This window comes from Athene cunicularia (assembly GCF_003259725.1).
Source record: "Athene cunicularia isolate RWA chromosome 1 unlocalized genomic scaffold, athCun1 chr1_part1, whole genome shotgun sequence".
Classification (NCBI taxonomy): Eukaryota; Metazoa; Chordata; class Aves; order Strigiformes; family Strigidae; genus Athene; species Athene cunicularia.
In genome coordinates, this window is record NW_020799091.1 from 73,473,119 (window position 1) to 73,487,399 (window position 14,281).

Here is a 14,281-nt window from a genome sequence, read left to right on the forward strand (position 1 = left end):
GTTAGATGTTTCCAGTCTTCCCACCTTCCTTTCAAAAAAACCCACAAACCAAACAAACCCACAATCGTCTAACCCTTTAATCTGCAGACCTCCTTCCTGCATCTTCCCCCAACACTGAGGTGCCACATACATGAATTCAAACTTGGGATCCACCAGGCCAAATGTCTGAGGAAGGTATGTTTGTGACACCCTTCAAATGGTTCAACAAACCCAACTTTGGAGGGCTGCCCCTCAAACTCATTTTCAGTTTTTCGAGCACGTTCAGGAACCGGAAGAGCACCTGCACCCACCCGGTGCAGTCAGCCCTAAACCGGTCGGTCCCTCGTAGCCTTTAGGATGACTGAATGAAGCCAATACCGGTGCTATACAGGAGAGGAAGTGAGACAGGTTTCTCTGAATCTGCCTCAGCCTGGGGGTGCCCATCCGGGTCTGTCACCCTGCAGATCCACCAGGAAAGCACCCAGAGGCCTGGGTAGGCCAATCTCTACGTACAAGCAGAAGACACCCATGAATTGATCTCTCTTCATCCCACCAGCCGAACAGTTCAAATCTTAACCTGAGACCGCTCATTACAGCACAGGGTCTCTACTGTCTCCTTATCAGCAGGGAACTGTGCTGTAATGAGCGGTCTCAGGTTAAGATTTGAACTGTTCGGCTGGTGGGATGAAGAGAGATCAATTCATGGGTGTCTTCTGCTTGTACGTAGAGATTGGCCTACCCAGGCCTCTGGGTGCTTTCCTGGTGGATCTGCAGGGTGACAGACCCGGATGGGCACCCCCAGGCTGAGGCAGATTCAGAGAAACCTGTCTCACTTCCTCTCCTGTATAGCACCGGTATTGGCTTCATTCAGTCATCCTAAAGGCTACGAGGGACCGACCGGTTTAGGGCTGACTGCACCGGGTGGGTGCAGGTGCTCTTCTGGTTCCTGAACGTGCTCGAAAAACTGAAAATGAGTTTGAGGGGCAGCCCTCCAAAGTTGGGTTTGTTGAACCATTTGAAGGGTGTCACAAACATACCTTCCTCAGACATTTGGCCTGGTGGATCCCAAGTTTGAATTCATGTATGTGGCACCTCAGTGTTGGGGGAAGATGCAGGAAGGAGGTCTGCAGATTAAAGGGTTAGACGATTGTGGGTTTGTTTGGTTTGTGGGTTTTTTTGAAAGGAAGGTGGGAAGACTGGAAACATCTAACTTAATGTATCCAGTCCTCAGTGCTCTCTTTGGACTACTTAAGCAATTACTATTTCTTTTTTTTTTTCTTTGTTTTCTTTTATTTTTTTTTCCAACTGGTATGTTACTATTTTGGGACTAGTTTTGGGTGCTATGTGTTAGGCTTCTTTGTATATTATAATATTGTGGCATTTGATTTTTCATAAGGATTATTTACTTTCTGTTGAATATAAAATTGCAGGATCTTGAAGCAGAATGTAATTGTTCCTAACTGAAAGATACAGAGTAAAAGCTGCACAATATGAGAAACAAGTCCTCTTTCTGTAATGTCCCAAGAAAATGGTTGTTAATCCTGTCTATTAAAATTTGGTATTGTTTTAATAAGAGATAAGAGAGAGTCTGGTTTTGGATCAGGCAGATCTTTGTTATAAGCAAGAGAAATATTTCATGCCACCAAACATCAATTTATATTCTGTTATAAAAAGGTCTGTGTAAAGTGTGAGTTGTGCCACCTTCATCAGTAATGTAAATGTTTCTACTATTGTACCCAGACTGAGGAAGCATGGGAATTAAAATTGCCAGCTGTCATTTGTTTACCAGGGCAAGAACTGATTCTTTGCTGAAAACTTGTCTCGTAATTTCTGATGGTGGTCTGTTATAGGCTATTGTCTGACATCATTATTCATTTTACCGACTTAAAACAAAATACTTCTTAACTGCTTTCAAGGTTGTGGGTGTCAGCTGGAGCAGAGCTTTCTGTTCCAAGTACTTCTGATACAGTTGTGCTAGGTCAGAGAAGTGAGAAGGCCTGTAGCTTTCTTTTTATCTTTGCAGTAGTTTAACACATCTTCACTGAGACAGCTTCTGGGGGAAGATGCATAGGGACCTCTGTGTGGGAGAGGAAGCAGCAAAAGTGTCAGAAAACATGATGTGAGTTGGGGCTGTGTTGTCATTGCCACTCAGGATTTCAGAAAGGTGCTTTGGGCTCAGTGGACACAGGTGCAGACTGCAGCCTGCCTGTCCTGCAGATTGTGTCTGAGGCAGAAGCAGAGGAGGTGACAGAAGAGCAACAGGTGGCACCAGGGAGGAATTTAAAGCAACTGTACAACGTTGGTTGTTATGAATGGCAGTACATACTGGGAACTTAACCAGCCTGTTGGAGGCTTTAAGCTACTGATTTATTTACTCTTATTTCTATGCATAAGATGGCAATGTGTTATTTAGAACAGGCTTGTAGGAGAGTTGTAGCATATGAGTGTCTGGTCTCCTACTGAAATTTTGGAGGGGCAACTTGGCAAATTTGAGTTGTTACTCTAGGAACCACACCTAAAGCACATTTATCCTTTCTCTGCCTATCAAAAGAAAGACTACAATATGTTTAAAGCTATGTCTGGTGGATTATGGAAAAAACCTTACCCTACTTGTCTTGAAGCTGGCAGGTGCACATAGTTCATTCAGTATGCGTTATTACGAGTCACTCCTGATTCTCAGTGGGTAGCTGGTGTTTGTTCATTCCCTCTCTTCTTTGAACATCAAAGTGAGCACCACCCTGTCTGCTTGCTGGTGTGGATTCTAAGTAAAGCTTTTAGCTGCCCTGGAATTGGTTTTCAGGCCTGTTGAAGAATTTTCCCTCTGGCAGTGTCAGAGGTACTACTGCTGTAAGTAGCAACAGAAGTTGGTGATCTTGGCTAAAAAACTTTAAGTTTTCCATAAAATCATCCTGACTGTAGTGATTCACATTAACTTTGCTGTCTTTTCTGTGTTGCTATCTGTAACTTCATAGTGGGCTCCAAAATAACTCACCAGAGTTATTTGCTTGAAAAGCCTTGGTTAGTTCTAAGAAACTGTTGTTAGGTATTAAAACTGAGGAGCCACTGCTGACGATAACGATTTCTAAATTTGCATCTTCATGTACTGTGTGGTAATCCAGAGACGATAAATGTGCAGATTTATCAATTCATATGGCATGGTTTTAATGTGATCCTAATCATACACTTACTTTTCTCATAATTCACTGAGAATCAATGGTATTAGCCATAGGGTTCCACAGCTTGAAAACAATTTGCTTGAAAACTCAATACTGTTCACACTAGGTGTTTTCCATGAAAAATCCTGTTGTTCAGCACAAAAACTTAAAAGTTATACACTTGATGCTTAAAAAAAAAAAAAATCCAGTTGAAATAAATTTTAAATGCCAATGCCTTTGGCTTTCAAACTTAAAATAATAAAATATTTTTCAGCTTAAAGTCAGTGAGTGACACCCTATGTACTTAGATTTAATGTAAACCCTGCATTAGATTTAATGCAGCATTGTTCTAGATTTCTGTTAAATGGGAATTTTGGTGTTTTCTGCTAAATGGTTTACTTTCAAAAGTGTATATGAAAATTTGATCCTTAGTTTTCAGTTATAAAAATAAAACATTTACTTACAGGAACAGTGTTCCAAAGTACAGTATAAATGAGGCAAGTCAAGTAACACTTCTTCCTTGACAACAGGGATTAGATGAAAGAACAAGTAATGATAAAATCTTTTGATTTTAAATCCCCTATGGATCCTTAATGAATCAGTGATGCCCCTGTATGATTTAAAATAGCTAGGATACACTTCTCTGTATGAGAAATATTTTAATGTTGTATGGTTTCAGTCAGTTATTTGATTATCTATTTAATTATTTCTGTAATGATTCACTTTATCAAGAAAGCTATAATATGTATCCCACTTCTCAGATCAGACAATTGGTTTCTTTTCTGTGGGAGGTATTATCAAGAGTTTCTTAGAAGCTGTATTTATTCAGCAGTTTTCTTCCTTGTAGTTTTGACCACAGCTTTTGCTCCAGAGTTGCAGGGAATGAAAGCATATGTAGGATGTGGTAATTTGCCATACAAACTTGCTGAACTATTTGATGAGTAGCTTGTGTATTTTTAAATGTTACTTAAGCGAAGATTCAGCTTCTGTAACTAAAAGAATTTGCAGAAGCAATAAGATTATGTGTTCAGTTTTGTGGTTGTTTTTTTGAAACAGTATTTTAAGATTTAAGCTCCCATTCATTTCAGTTTGCTTTTTGTATTAAACTACCTCCCACTTTCCTCTCAGTAGTTGTTTTATTACCTTTATTTGGCTGAAGATGCTTGTTGCCTAACACAAAAGTGCTTTTCTTTGCTGACTCTTTGTGTCTTTTAAGAACAATTTTATTGCTAAAGTAGCTTTCAGTGTTTTATTGTTTTGTATTGATTTTTATGTATGTTTATATTTATTCACTTAACCTTTTGGAAAATTGCAGTAGGAGCAGTTTACTTGCACAACTGTTCTTTTAAACCACTTCATGTAAGCAAATCTTAATTGTTTTCTGGTACACACTTGCTCAAGGTGTTATGATAACAAGACATCTGAAAGCTCTTGTTTTCATTTGCTGCTTCTGGAAATTGTGATTAAAAGTGTTGCTGGAGTTTGCTTAGCTGAGGGATCTGTGAACTATTTAAAGTTTAGATGGAGGATTTTTTATTTTTTTTTTGTCAAGTTTAACACTACTAGAGTTCTCCTGAGGTGTAGGGATCTTGTAATGTCAGTAAACATAAGGTGTATGTGCCTGATTCAAATTCAGGTCTGGCTGGAGATGAGTGGGAGGTAGGGAAAAAAGGGGGGAAGGAGACAGCAGATCAGTGGGTCTGTGCTTTGCTCTGCATTCAGAAGACATGAAAATACTTAGTACCTGAGAGTTTGTCACCAGCATCAACCATACTTCATTGCATACCTTGATGTTAGGTTAGAGATTTGAACTCACTCGTTTCGGCAGCCTTTGGCTGAGGCAGCCATGAAGTCATTTGTTGGGTTCTCCGCAACAAGTTCCATGAGATTCTTTCCTAGTGTCTCTCACAGAGCCTGGAAACTGCATAAAAGGGTGGGGGTTTTTGTTGTTATTGTTTGATCCTTTAAATTTAATTAACATAATTGCTTGTCCCTTAACATGATGGTGGTTTTAAACAAGTAGTTCAACACAAGTATTTATTGAAGCTCTAGAGCTCAGTGGAATTTCCCTCATCTGTGTGACTCGCTCATCTTGTTCTGGTTAATTTTGCAGCCTAGAAAGCTGTGGTCTTCCTTCTGCTCTGAGGATGCTGTTCACCTTGCTGAATCATAGGTTCTGTCTCTCCTCAGGAGAACCCCAGTAACGGTGGTTCTGTCAGAGGGCAGAGCTGAAGCAGACCCTGGTGATACTGCCACAGGCCTGGTATCTCTGCGAAATACATTATGTCTGCTGTTGTACAGGAGTTTAGCTTGCTTGCTTTTTTATTGTAATTTTTTTCCTGTGTGTTTCTTGACAATGAGGAACACTCCTGATTTTCTTGGAGTTACTTGAGGTAGGGATCCTTAGTTTCTGGGAGATGTACCAATGTCAGTAGCAATTTCTCTGCATTTGTTCAGCCAACACAAGTTACTCCAGTACAAACAGGACAGAGCAAAGGACAATGCCTCTTGGGTTGATTCAGTGAGGTTATGTAAAGGACATTTCTGGCTAGTACTTAGTATCCTGGGTTTTTTCCTTAGCTTTTAACTCTGTATAAACAGGAACATTTTCCTTATCGGTTGTATTATACTGCGCTAGTTAAATGTAAAATCTAAATATTTACAGATTGGGTTTTTTGATTAACATCCTATTTAGGCAATAAGACTTGGGGAATTATTTGTTTAAGGCTAATCCAAAAACTTCATATCTGTTATTATGTAAATCAGGCAAACAAAAAATAACATTCAGAAACATACATTCTGCAATCACATTCAATGCATTTTCTATTCAGTTGTGTCTTCTGAGGGAGTTTGGGAAAGAAAAGAGCTTATCACAGGAACTGCAGGTTGTTATTAGCTTCAGCCTGTTGGTTAGCTGGAGGAGGGAGATTGTAGGAACCTGCCAGAAGAGCTTAAGTTAAAGCTGTAAAGTAACTATTCTGAATATTTGCTCACAGTAACAGATCAAGCCTTTGTGACCCTTGCTACCAATGATGTGTATTGTCAAGGCGCTCTGGTTCTTGGACAGTCATTGAGGAACCATATGACATCTAGAAAACTGGCAGTTCTAACTACACCAGAGGTTTCCAGTGGGATGAGGTAAGGATTCATGTATTTTTAGAGGTTGATGATACAGAAGAATAAACAACAGCATGAAAGATAGGCTTCCTGTCTTTCACAGCATTATGTTTAGAAGTTTCCCCTTGACTAGCGATTTCTGAGAGGAGTCCCACATGACATCCATGATAAGATTGTAAATCTAATAGGAATTCACTTGCAGAAGTAGAGCTTGTGGCTGGAAGTTGTCTTAAGCCCATAACTGGGCACATAAGATGAAAGTTCAGGAACTAAGATTTTAGTGTGTTGCTTTTGAGCTGAAATAAAGGCACTACTGGTTTTGCTTGGGTTTTTTGTTTGTTTGGTTTTGGTTTTTTTGTGGGGTTTTTGTGTGTTTTTGTTTGTTTGTTTTATTTTGTTTGTGGTTTTTGTTCGTTTGGTTTTTTTTTGTTGTTGTTTTTTTCCCTCAAGTGTTTATCTTTTAGAAGGAGCTAACATGTGACCACATGTGACATCAGAACTCTCCCAAAACCTTAGGGGCTCGGTTTCAGATGACTAATCTTCTTAAAATATTGGTGCATGGCTATCATGATGAGAAATTAATTTATTCTCTCTTTTTTTTTTTTTTTTAAAAATCACTTTCCAATTTGGGTTGTGATTTTACAGACACTACAGAATTACAGAAATGTCATTAGATCTGCTGAACTCAAGCCCTGTTATTTGGAGGACTGTGTTGCTTGCTAAAAGGAACATGACATGCCATATCTACTTAAACTCTTAGTTCTGCCATGGCTTAGGAAGTGATTAAGCTCCTGATTTCTGTATGCCATATGAAAGTATTTGCAGTGCATCTGGCTCAAGAGACATTTTTGCTGTGATTTTTGCTGTACAGAAATCTGTTTTTACAGGGTTTTTTTAAAGTATGGATTCTGTCGGAACACTGTAACCTTCCTGAGGGAATAGCGTATACATTTAACACCTGGGTGGATACTAAGTCTATCAGTTTTTCCATCCTCATTCAGTGGAAGGAAAAAACCCTTTATAATTTATTTTTAAATCAAGGATATAATTTTAAAAAAAAGTACATAATTAAACTATGCTTCTAAAAACCTGTATGTACTCTTAATTTTTTCCCAGTTAACTCCTGACCCTTGAAGATAAGTCAACCAAATGCTAATGACTGAAATCTAGATAATCAGCACAGGCGTTTCTTTTTCTGTGTTTGTGTGACATCCAGGACTTTGTAGTTAGTAGTGTAATGTAAATAAATAAGCTGTGTTTAAAAGGCTTTTTTCTTGTGTCTTGAAGGAAAATTACCTCTTTTGGTATCACCTCCCAAATTCTCATGGAAGTTACACATAGAAAAAAAGATGTCTTCCTAAAAGTCTCATTTGAGACAATTTGTAGGAGTGAGGAAGTATATATTGCCTGTTTTAAAAGGTGCAGTTTTGAAGCTCCATTTACTTGGGCATAATAGGTGCAAATAACTGTGCTGGCAGTGCGTGCCACATCCTGTGCAGTGCATGGGGAGCACAGTATGGTGCTGTTCTTCAGAGACAACCGTGAAGGATGAAAGCTGTTTCAGTTTCTGTTGGTCTTTCTATAGGAAATTAAGTAACTAAAATAAGGATTAGTTTCCTCTCCATACAGCACCTGTCTCTTTTGACGTGCTGGCCCCACAGCGGAAGAGGTGATGACCTGATTGATAGCCGTCACTTCAGTAGACTGCTTACAAGGACTTTTGACTTGTGACTTCTTATTCTAACCAATTGATCTAACCTTTGTTATTGTCATAATAAATGTGGTACTGTGTGTCAGTGTCACTGTTTTCATTCCAGAAGTGACCTCTGATGAACCTCTCTAAATTCCCTTCTTTATCTCCACTGCTTGCCCTGGTAGGTCCATCCTCCACAGCGTATTTGATGAAGTCGTAGAGGTAGATGCACTTGACAGTGCTGACTCAGTCCGTTTGGCTCTGATGCAGAGGCCAGAACTGGGTGTAACCTTCACTAAGCTTCACTGTTGGACTCTTACTCATTATAGCAAATGTGTCTTCATGGATGCGGACACTTTGGTGAGTAGAGGGGGAGCTGCGGAAATGTTGGTGTCTGTCTTAAAGAGCTACTCTGAGTGTGTGATGCTTCCTTGTCAGACAGCCTACCAGCCTATGAAGTGGCCAGATTTTCTGGTAGCCACAAGGTTGCAGGAGCTTCAGCTGACATGTTTTGGCAATGTTCGCAGTTTTGCCAGCTGCACAGAAATAAACTCTGTTTTGAGAGTAGCTTCAGGACTGTCCTCAAAAGATATCACAAATGGTCTATGCAAACAGGCTTCTGATAGATGTATAAAAGAAATCTCTCTCATACACTTTCATTTGGACTTGTTCCGGTCATGAAGGCAGGTGAGATTTAAAATGAAAGGGAAAAAAACCCGCAAAGCCCAGAAACATTAATATTTAAATATATATATATATTTTAGAGGTATAGAGATAAAACCAGCCATATTTTGGCAAGGAAAATCATGTCAGTTTTCCCCCACAAGGCTCACTTTGGAAGACTGGGATGCATTTTCATTTAATAGGACTGTATTTGAATTAGAAAACAAACTAAATGATTCTTCTCAGGTGGGAAGGCTTATGATTTCCTGCTTTACATTACAATTAAAGGAGGAAGACAGATATTTGTTTTTTTGTTTTTTGTTTTTTTTTAAATTCAATGAAGTAATCTTTCTCCTAAAACAAAACAAAACAAAACAAAAAAAATTTCTCCTGCTTTTCACAGTGGCTCAATTGTGGGTGGGGTCCAGACTTTCAGTGACTGCACAGCTGTCTTTCCACCAACTTTAAAAGTGATCTTGGCCTTAACCTGATTAATTTTTCCCACTTTCTTGTGAAGCTTAAAAACCAAAGCAAAGCAAACCTCTGTTCTTAATTTACATTAGAAAAATGGTAATAAGAGACAGTTTTACTGTTACCCCTTTAGTCAGGCTGTTGCTAACTCAAATTTGGATTCCCATCTCTCATTCATCTCTGCTGTTACTGAAAATACTGGACTCTGGAAAGGTAAGCTAAGAAAGAAGGAAATTGTATGGTTTCATGGTATGTTATAATATTTAAAAGGACCTTTTGCAGAGTCTCCAAGTTTCATGAAATAATTTCACAGGGTTTGCACTTTTATTAGAGAAATCATGGAGAACCACAATTAATGTTGCCTTATCATATTAAAAATAGAGATTCTGACCCCTAGCATATTTTTTCATTGGCACTGCTTTTATACTCTGCAGGCAATGTACTTGGCCAAACTAGCAATTTACTCCACTGGTACTGATTTAGCTGCTCATGTTCTAGAAAAGCATTTGCCCTAACAATTTTTCTCTTTTTCTACTGTCTCTAAGGTGCTTTGCAATGTTGATGAATTGTTTGACCGAGAAGAGTTTTCAGCAGCTCCTGATTCTGGCTGGCCTGACTGCTTTAACAGTGGTGTATTTGTGTTCCGACCTTCTTTGAAAACTTACAATTTACTGCTCCGCTTTGCTGCAGAACATGGCAGCTTTGATGGTAAGGGGCAAGGCATAAGGAATGAAGTGCAAGACATTAGATTCCTTTTCACTGAGCTGTTTTCCAAAGCTTCCATGCTATTGGGCAGAACAGAGGAAGACAGGAGTTGTCTGGGCTTCACGTAACTGTGCCCCCACAAAAGGTTAAGGTGCAGACCTTTGCCTCTTACACTACACTTCCCAGAAAAGGTCAATGAAGGGACATTGTGTCTCAGTCTTATTCAGTAAGTTTTAATTTTGCTGTCTGGTTTAGGAGACAGAAATTCAGCTGATCTTCAGTCTTCTGCTCTGAGGGAGACCAAAACCCTTTCCTACTCCTTTCTTCATATATTACAGTAGGACTCCATTTCCAATGAACTTGCATCGGTGTGGATCAGGTATTATTCACTTGCACCTGCTCACATGGTCATATTGTCAAGTCCAAGTTGCAGTCCCATGAACACACCATTCTCAGTCCCATCCTTGGCCGTGAAATTTTGATGTAAATTTGACTGTATGCATAATTATGGTAATACTGGTTTTTATATTCTTTAGGAGGTGATCAAGGCTTGTTGAATAGCTTCTTCAGCAACTGGGCAACAGCAGATATTGGCAAACACTTACCTTTCCTCTATAACTTAAGCAGCAGTGCTGTATACACATACATTCCTGCTTTCAATCAGTAAGTAGTAACACTTCTGACTGACCATAAGCCTCTGTAGTTTGTTAATAAACATTCTGTTATAAGAGAGAATAATAATGGCATTCTTCTGATTATAAATTACAGTAGTCACAAATGATATTATGTAAAAATCATACATAAGAAGCTTAAATGCAATCTGAACATCTTGCATCTGGACACAGAGAGAGTCCCAGAGTTGACTACACTGTCTCATATGTTGTTTTGGAGAAGCTTTACTCATGTTTGGAAAGATGTAGATTACTTTAGCATTAGGTTCTGACAGCTTTACTTTCAAAGTTGTTCCCATCTTCTGGTCCATTTTATAAAAAGAGTTGTTTGTCTGTTTTTTTATTATTTAATCTATTTCTTAGATTATTCTGTGACACAAAATTTGTGCTAGTAATTACATGACCAGACAATGCAGTTAGAGTAAATTTCTGGCAGAAGGCAAGCTGGATTTAGGGTGTCATGAATTACTCTTACAGTTGCACAAAACACTTACTGGAAGGTGAACTTAAGATAATGTATTTATTAGCAATTTTTAATATGCGATTAGTAATAACCAATTTTGTTGATTCAGTGCTTTAAGTGGTATTTATTTGTTTGTGAACAGAGTAGGCAGGAGGACTGGAAATGGTACTGCATGAGCCTGTTGGTTTCCTTCACAAACTTCTCTACTAGAATCAGCAGCTGGAAGTAAATGGCAACGCAGCCTTTTCTTTTCTACATGCTAAATGAGATACCTTATGATAAGATAGAAAAAATACTAATATATACTCATATTGAATGTGTTGTGTTGCAAAATGTTGAAATTGCATCACCGGTGAGAGTAAGCATGTTTCTTTAGCAGTTTATGTAAGCTAAAATATATATATATATATATATATATATTTAATGTATATACCTGTATGTTTAATCTCTACAGTTTTGGTAGAGATGCCAAAGTTGTTCACTTCTTGGGAGCGACAAAGCCGTGGAACTACAAATATAACCCTCAAACAAAGACGGTTATGCAGGATGGCACCACCTCTGGATCTTTTCATCAGCTGCCATTTCTTGCCCTGTGGTGGAATATATACAGTGCCAGTGTGTTGCCTTTGTTAGAAAAACTTCAAAAGGTAGAATCAGAATCTGAGGAATATAAGGTAACTAATGGTTATTATGGATATATTATATATTACGGGAATATGCTGGAATCACAACAAAAGTTCTGAAGATTATGTGTTTGCTAGAGGGAGAAATTACATGGAAAAACTGTATCTGTTAATTGGTAGTAACAGTGATTTCTTCTAGAAGCATCTAAACTAGCAGTTTAGGAAGGATTTTTAGTACTATTGACTTTCTGAAGATTTCCTCACCCCCTTCTTAGTTGATGAAGAGTTTGTGTGGGAATGTATGTGTATAGATTCTGCAAATTAAACAGAAAGTATGATACAAATTAACCAGAGAAGGTAATGATCTGGATATGGAAGAAATAGGCTTTTGACTTTTTGAAGGCAAGTTGATGTAGACCATCAAATGAGCCCTTGAATTATACTAAAATTTAAGTTTTCAGAACTGCATTCTAACTTGTTTTATGAAGGTCACAACAAATAAATCAAATATACAAAGGCAGTGTAAATTATGTTTAGGACGTTAGATACAGTACTCTGATGTCATCAAGCATCTACTGAGCTCTTTAAACTTTTTTTTTTTTTTTTCTCAAAGGAAGTGCACAATGGATGGTTTCCATGAATAGACTAAAAAAATCTGTTGATAAATAAATGATTTCTTGGAGACCAGCAGCACAAAGTAATGAATAGGAGAAGTATGATTTTTAATTTTGTATGCAGACATAATCACTGCTATGAATATGTAAATATTTTCTTAATTTTTTTGTAATATTACACTATTATCACCACTGAACTAATTGCATAGTCCCATAAGATCAGTTGGCCAATTGCCATCAAAGCCCTAGAGAGGAATTTGGCTTGTTAACCTCATGACAAATTGGAAAGCAGAGGAAGGAATGGGTAGCTTTTGATCTCATACTTTAACATGCTTTGATTTTTAAGAAATTTTGTGCAGTAAAGAAATATTTCAACTATGGTAACATGAAAGTGGAAATACCTGTTAATTTACCTCTTGATGATGCTGGCATAAGTGGAAAAATATAAATTGCAACATGCTCTGAATCTGGGACCACAAATTTTTTGAATTTAGTAACTTAGTCCTTTAATGCTGAAATCCCTGTAAGGAAGAGAAACTGTTGTAAATAAGATAGTAATTTTCTGCAAAATTGTATTTCAGTGGTGAGATGTTCTTATTTCTGTTAGCACGCTTTCAATGGAGTTGAAATTACACTGAAGAAGGCCAGTCCTGTGACCAATTCACGGCAAATGCCTGTGCTTCAAGAGCAGACATATGAAATACATCCCACAGCATATTCACCTGACGAATTCACTTTCAAAGCTGTAAGTATGTAGCATATTACTATATGCAGTAACAAAGTAAAATGCTATACTAAAATGACATTTTTTTAGATGATGCTTCTGATCTGGGAGATTATATCTTCTTCAATTTAGCTGTAGCTATTGAATTTTCTTGCTAGTGTCAGAAATAAAGAGAATTTATTTTCTTCAATCTTTAGACACGCATTCATGATGTGTCCAGAGGTTGAAAGAGTTTTCATTGAATTTTATGAAGTTATTAGGTACTATTGAAAGTTGTTAAGTACTTAATAAACTGTGATAGAAAAAAAGTTCTGTTACCAAAGTAATCTTTTGGCTATTAATACTGTATATTTAAAACTAGAATACTTCCTACCACTCCTCTGTAGAAATCTCTTTTTTCCCCAGAAATGCTGACTCAGTAAACTCTTCCCCAAATTTCTGTGATTTGGGCAACAAGGAGTGTCTTAAAAGAATCCACTGATGAACACTGCAGGGGTCCTGATTCTTTTGTCAGTCTTCCTGTATTTGCCTCTTTGTATTTGGGTGTTTGTGTTGCACTGACTCCCTCTATTTTATGCAGGAATTAAGTTGGACATAATAGCACAATCTTTCTGCAGGTATAAGTCATGACGTGTTGTATGATAAACCATGCTACAGCAAGGTACAATAGGGAGAAAATGATGTTCTTCTGTCATCTGCTATTGTAACTTTTGGATTACTCGCTGCAGTTTTTGTTATGTTCCATGCTTCATCCCTTCAGAGTGTAGTTACTCCATAAAATAAAACTGTAGTCTTCCTTTCTTTCTTTTCCCTTGTGTGAAGGGGCTGAAGGAAAACTGCAAACCTTCCAGCTCTCTAACTTAATAATTTATTTGCAAAGGTTATTTGCCTCATGCATCCGATTCCATTGGAAATACTCAAACCAAATAGGGACACATTTTCAAGGTTTGAGGTAAAAGATTCATAATGTTCACTTAAAATAGTGTAATTACAATTTATATTTCTTTTGTTTTTTAATTAATAGGGTTGGTTTATCATAAGATAATATTAATTAGAAATTAATAGCCTGATTCTCTTCTTACTTAGAAACACCATCATGCCACTTTTTGCTGCATAGTTTCAGTAGTCTTGTGGGATTGTTTTGGTTTTGGTGGAAGAGACTTCAGAGTAGGGCCTGTCCACTCATTTATGTTTTGATATCTGGCAAAGGCAAATATTTGGGGCAGTATTTTTGGGGCAATCTATTTTACCTCTGTTTTGGAATTCATTGTTCTGTTCTCATTCTACACATATAAAAAGCTTATGAGGTATAGAGCCAAGCTATTATCCAAAAATGAGATTCTTCTTGTTGAAGTTTGGCCCCACGGGTGGCAGGCATCTACTGTAAGCAATCTTCCCAGGCT

The 14,281-nt window shown here is 37.8% G+C and overlaps 1 protein-coding gene across 5 annotated transcripts in view; it reads left to right on the forward strand.

The window, feature by feature from the left end:
• GYG2 (glycogenin 2) overlaps nt 1–14,281 on the forward strand; it is a 30,827-nt gene that overhangs the window by 11,848 nt on the left and 4,698 nt on the right. For 3 of the 5 annotated variants that reach the window (XM_026849717.1, XM_026849745.1, XM_026849753.1), the window contains exons 3-9: nt 2,425–2,430; nt 6,131–6,272; nt 8,130–8,304; nt 9,624–9,786; nt 10,320–10,446; nt 11,372–11,591; nt 12,762–12,899. In XM_026849717.1, the coding sequence (XP_026705518.1) occupies nt 2,425–2,430; nt 6,131–6,272; nt 8,130–8,304; nt 9,624–9,786; nt 10,320–10,446; nt 11,372–11,591; nt 12,762–12,899 (971 nt within the window). Of the gene's footprint in view, nt 1–653; nt 699–2,424; nt 2,431–2,459; nt 2,831–6,130; nt 6,273–8,129; nt 8,305–9,623; nt 9,787–10,319; nt 10,447–11,371; nt 11,592–12,761; nt 12,900–14,281 lie in introns of those variants that run through there. The other 2 variants (XM_026849727.1, XM_026849735.1) reach the window with 2 other exon arrangements.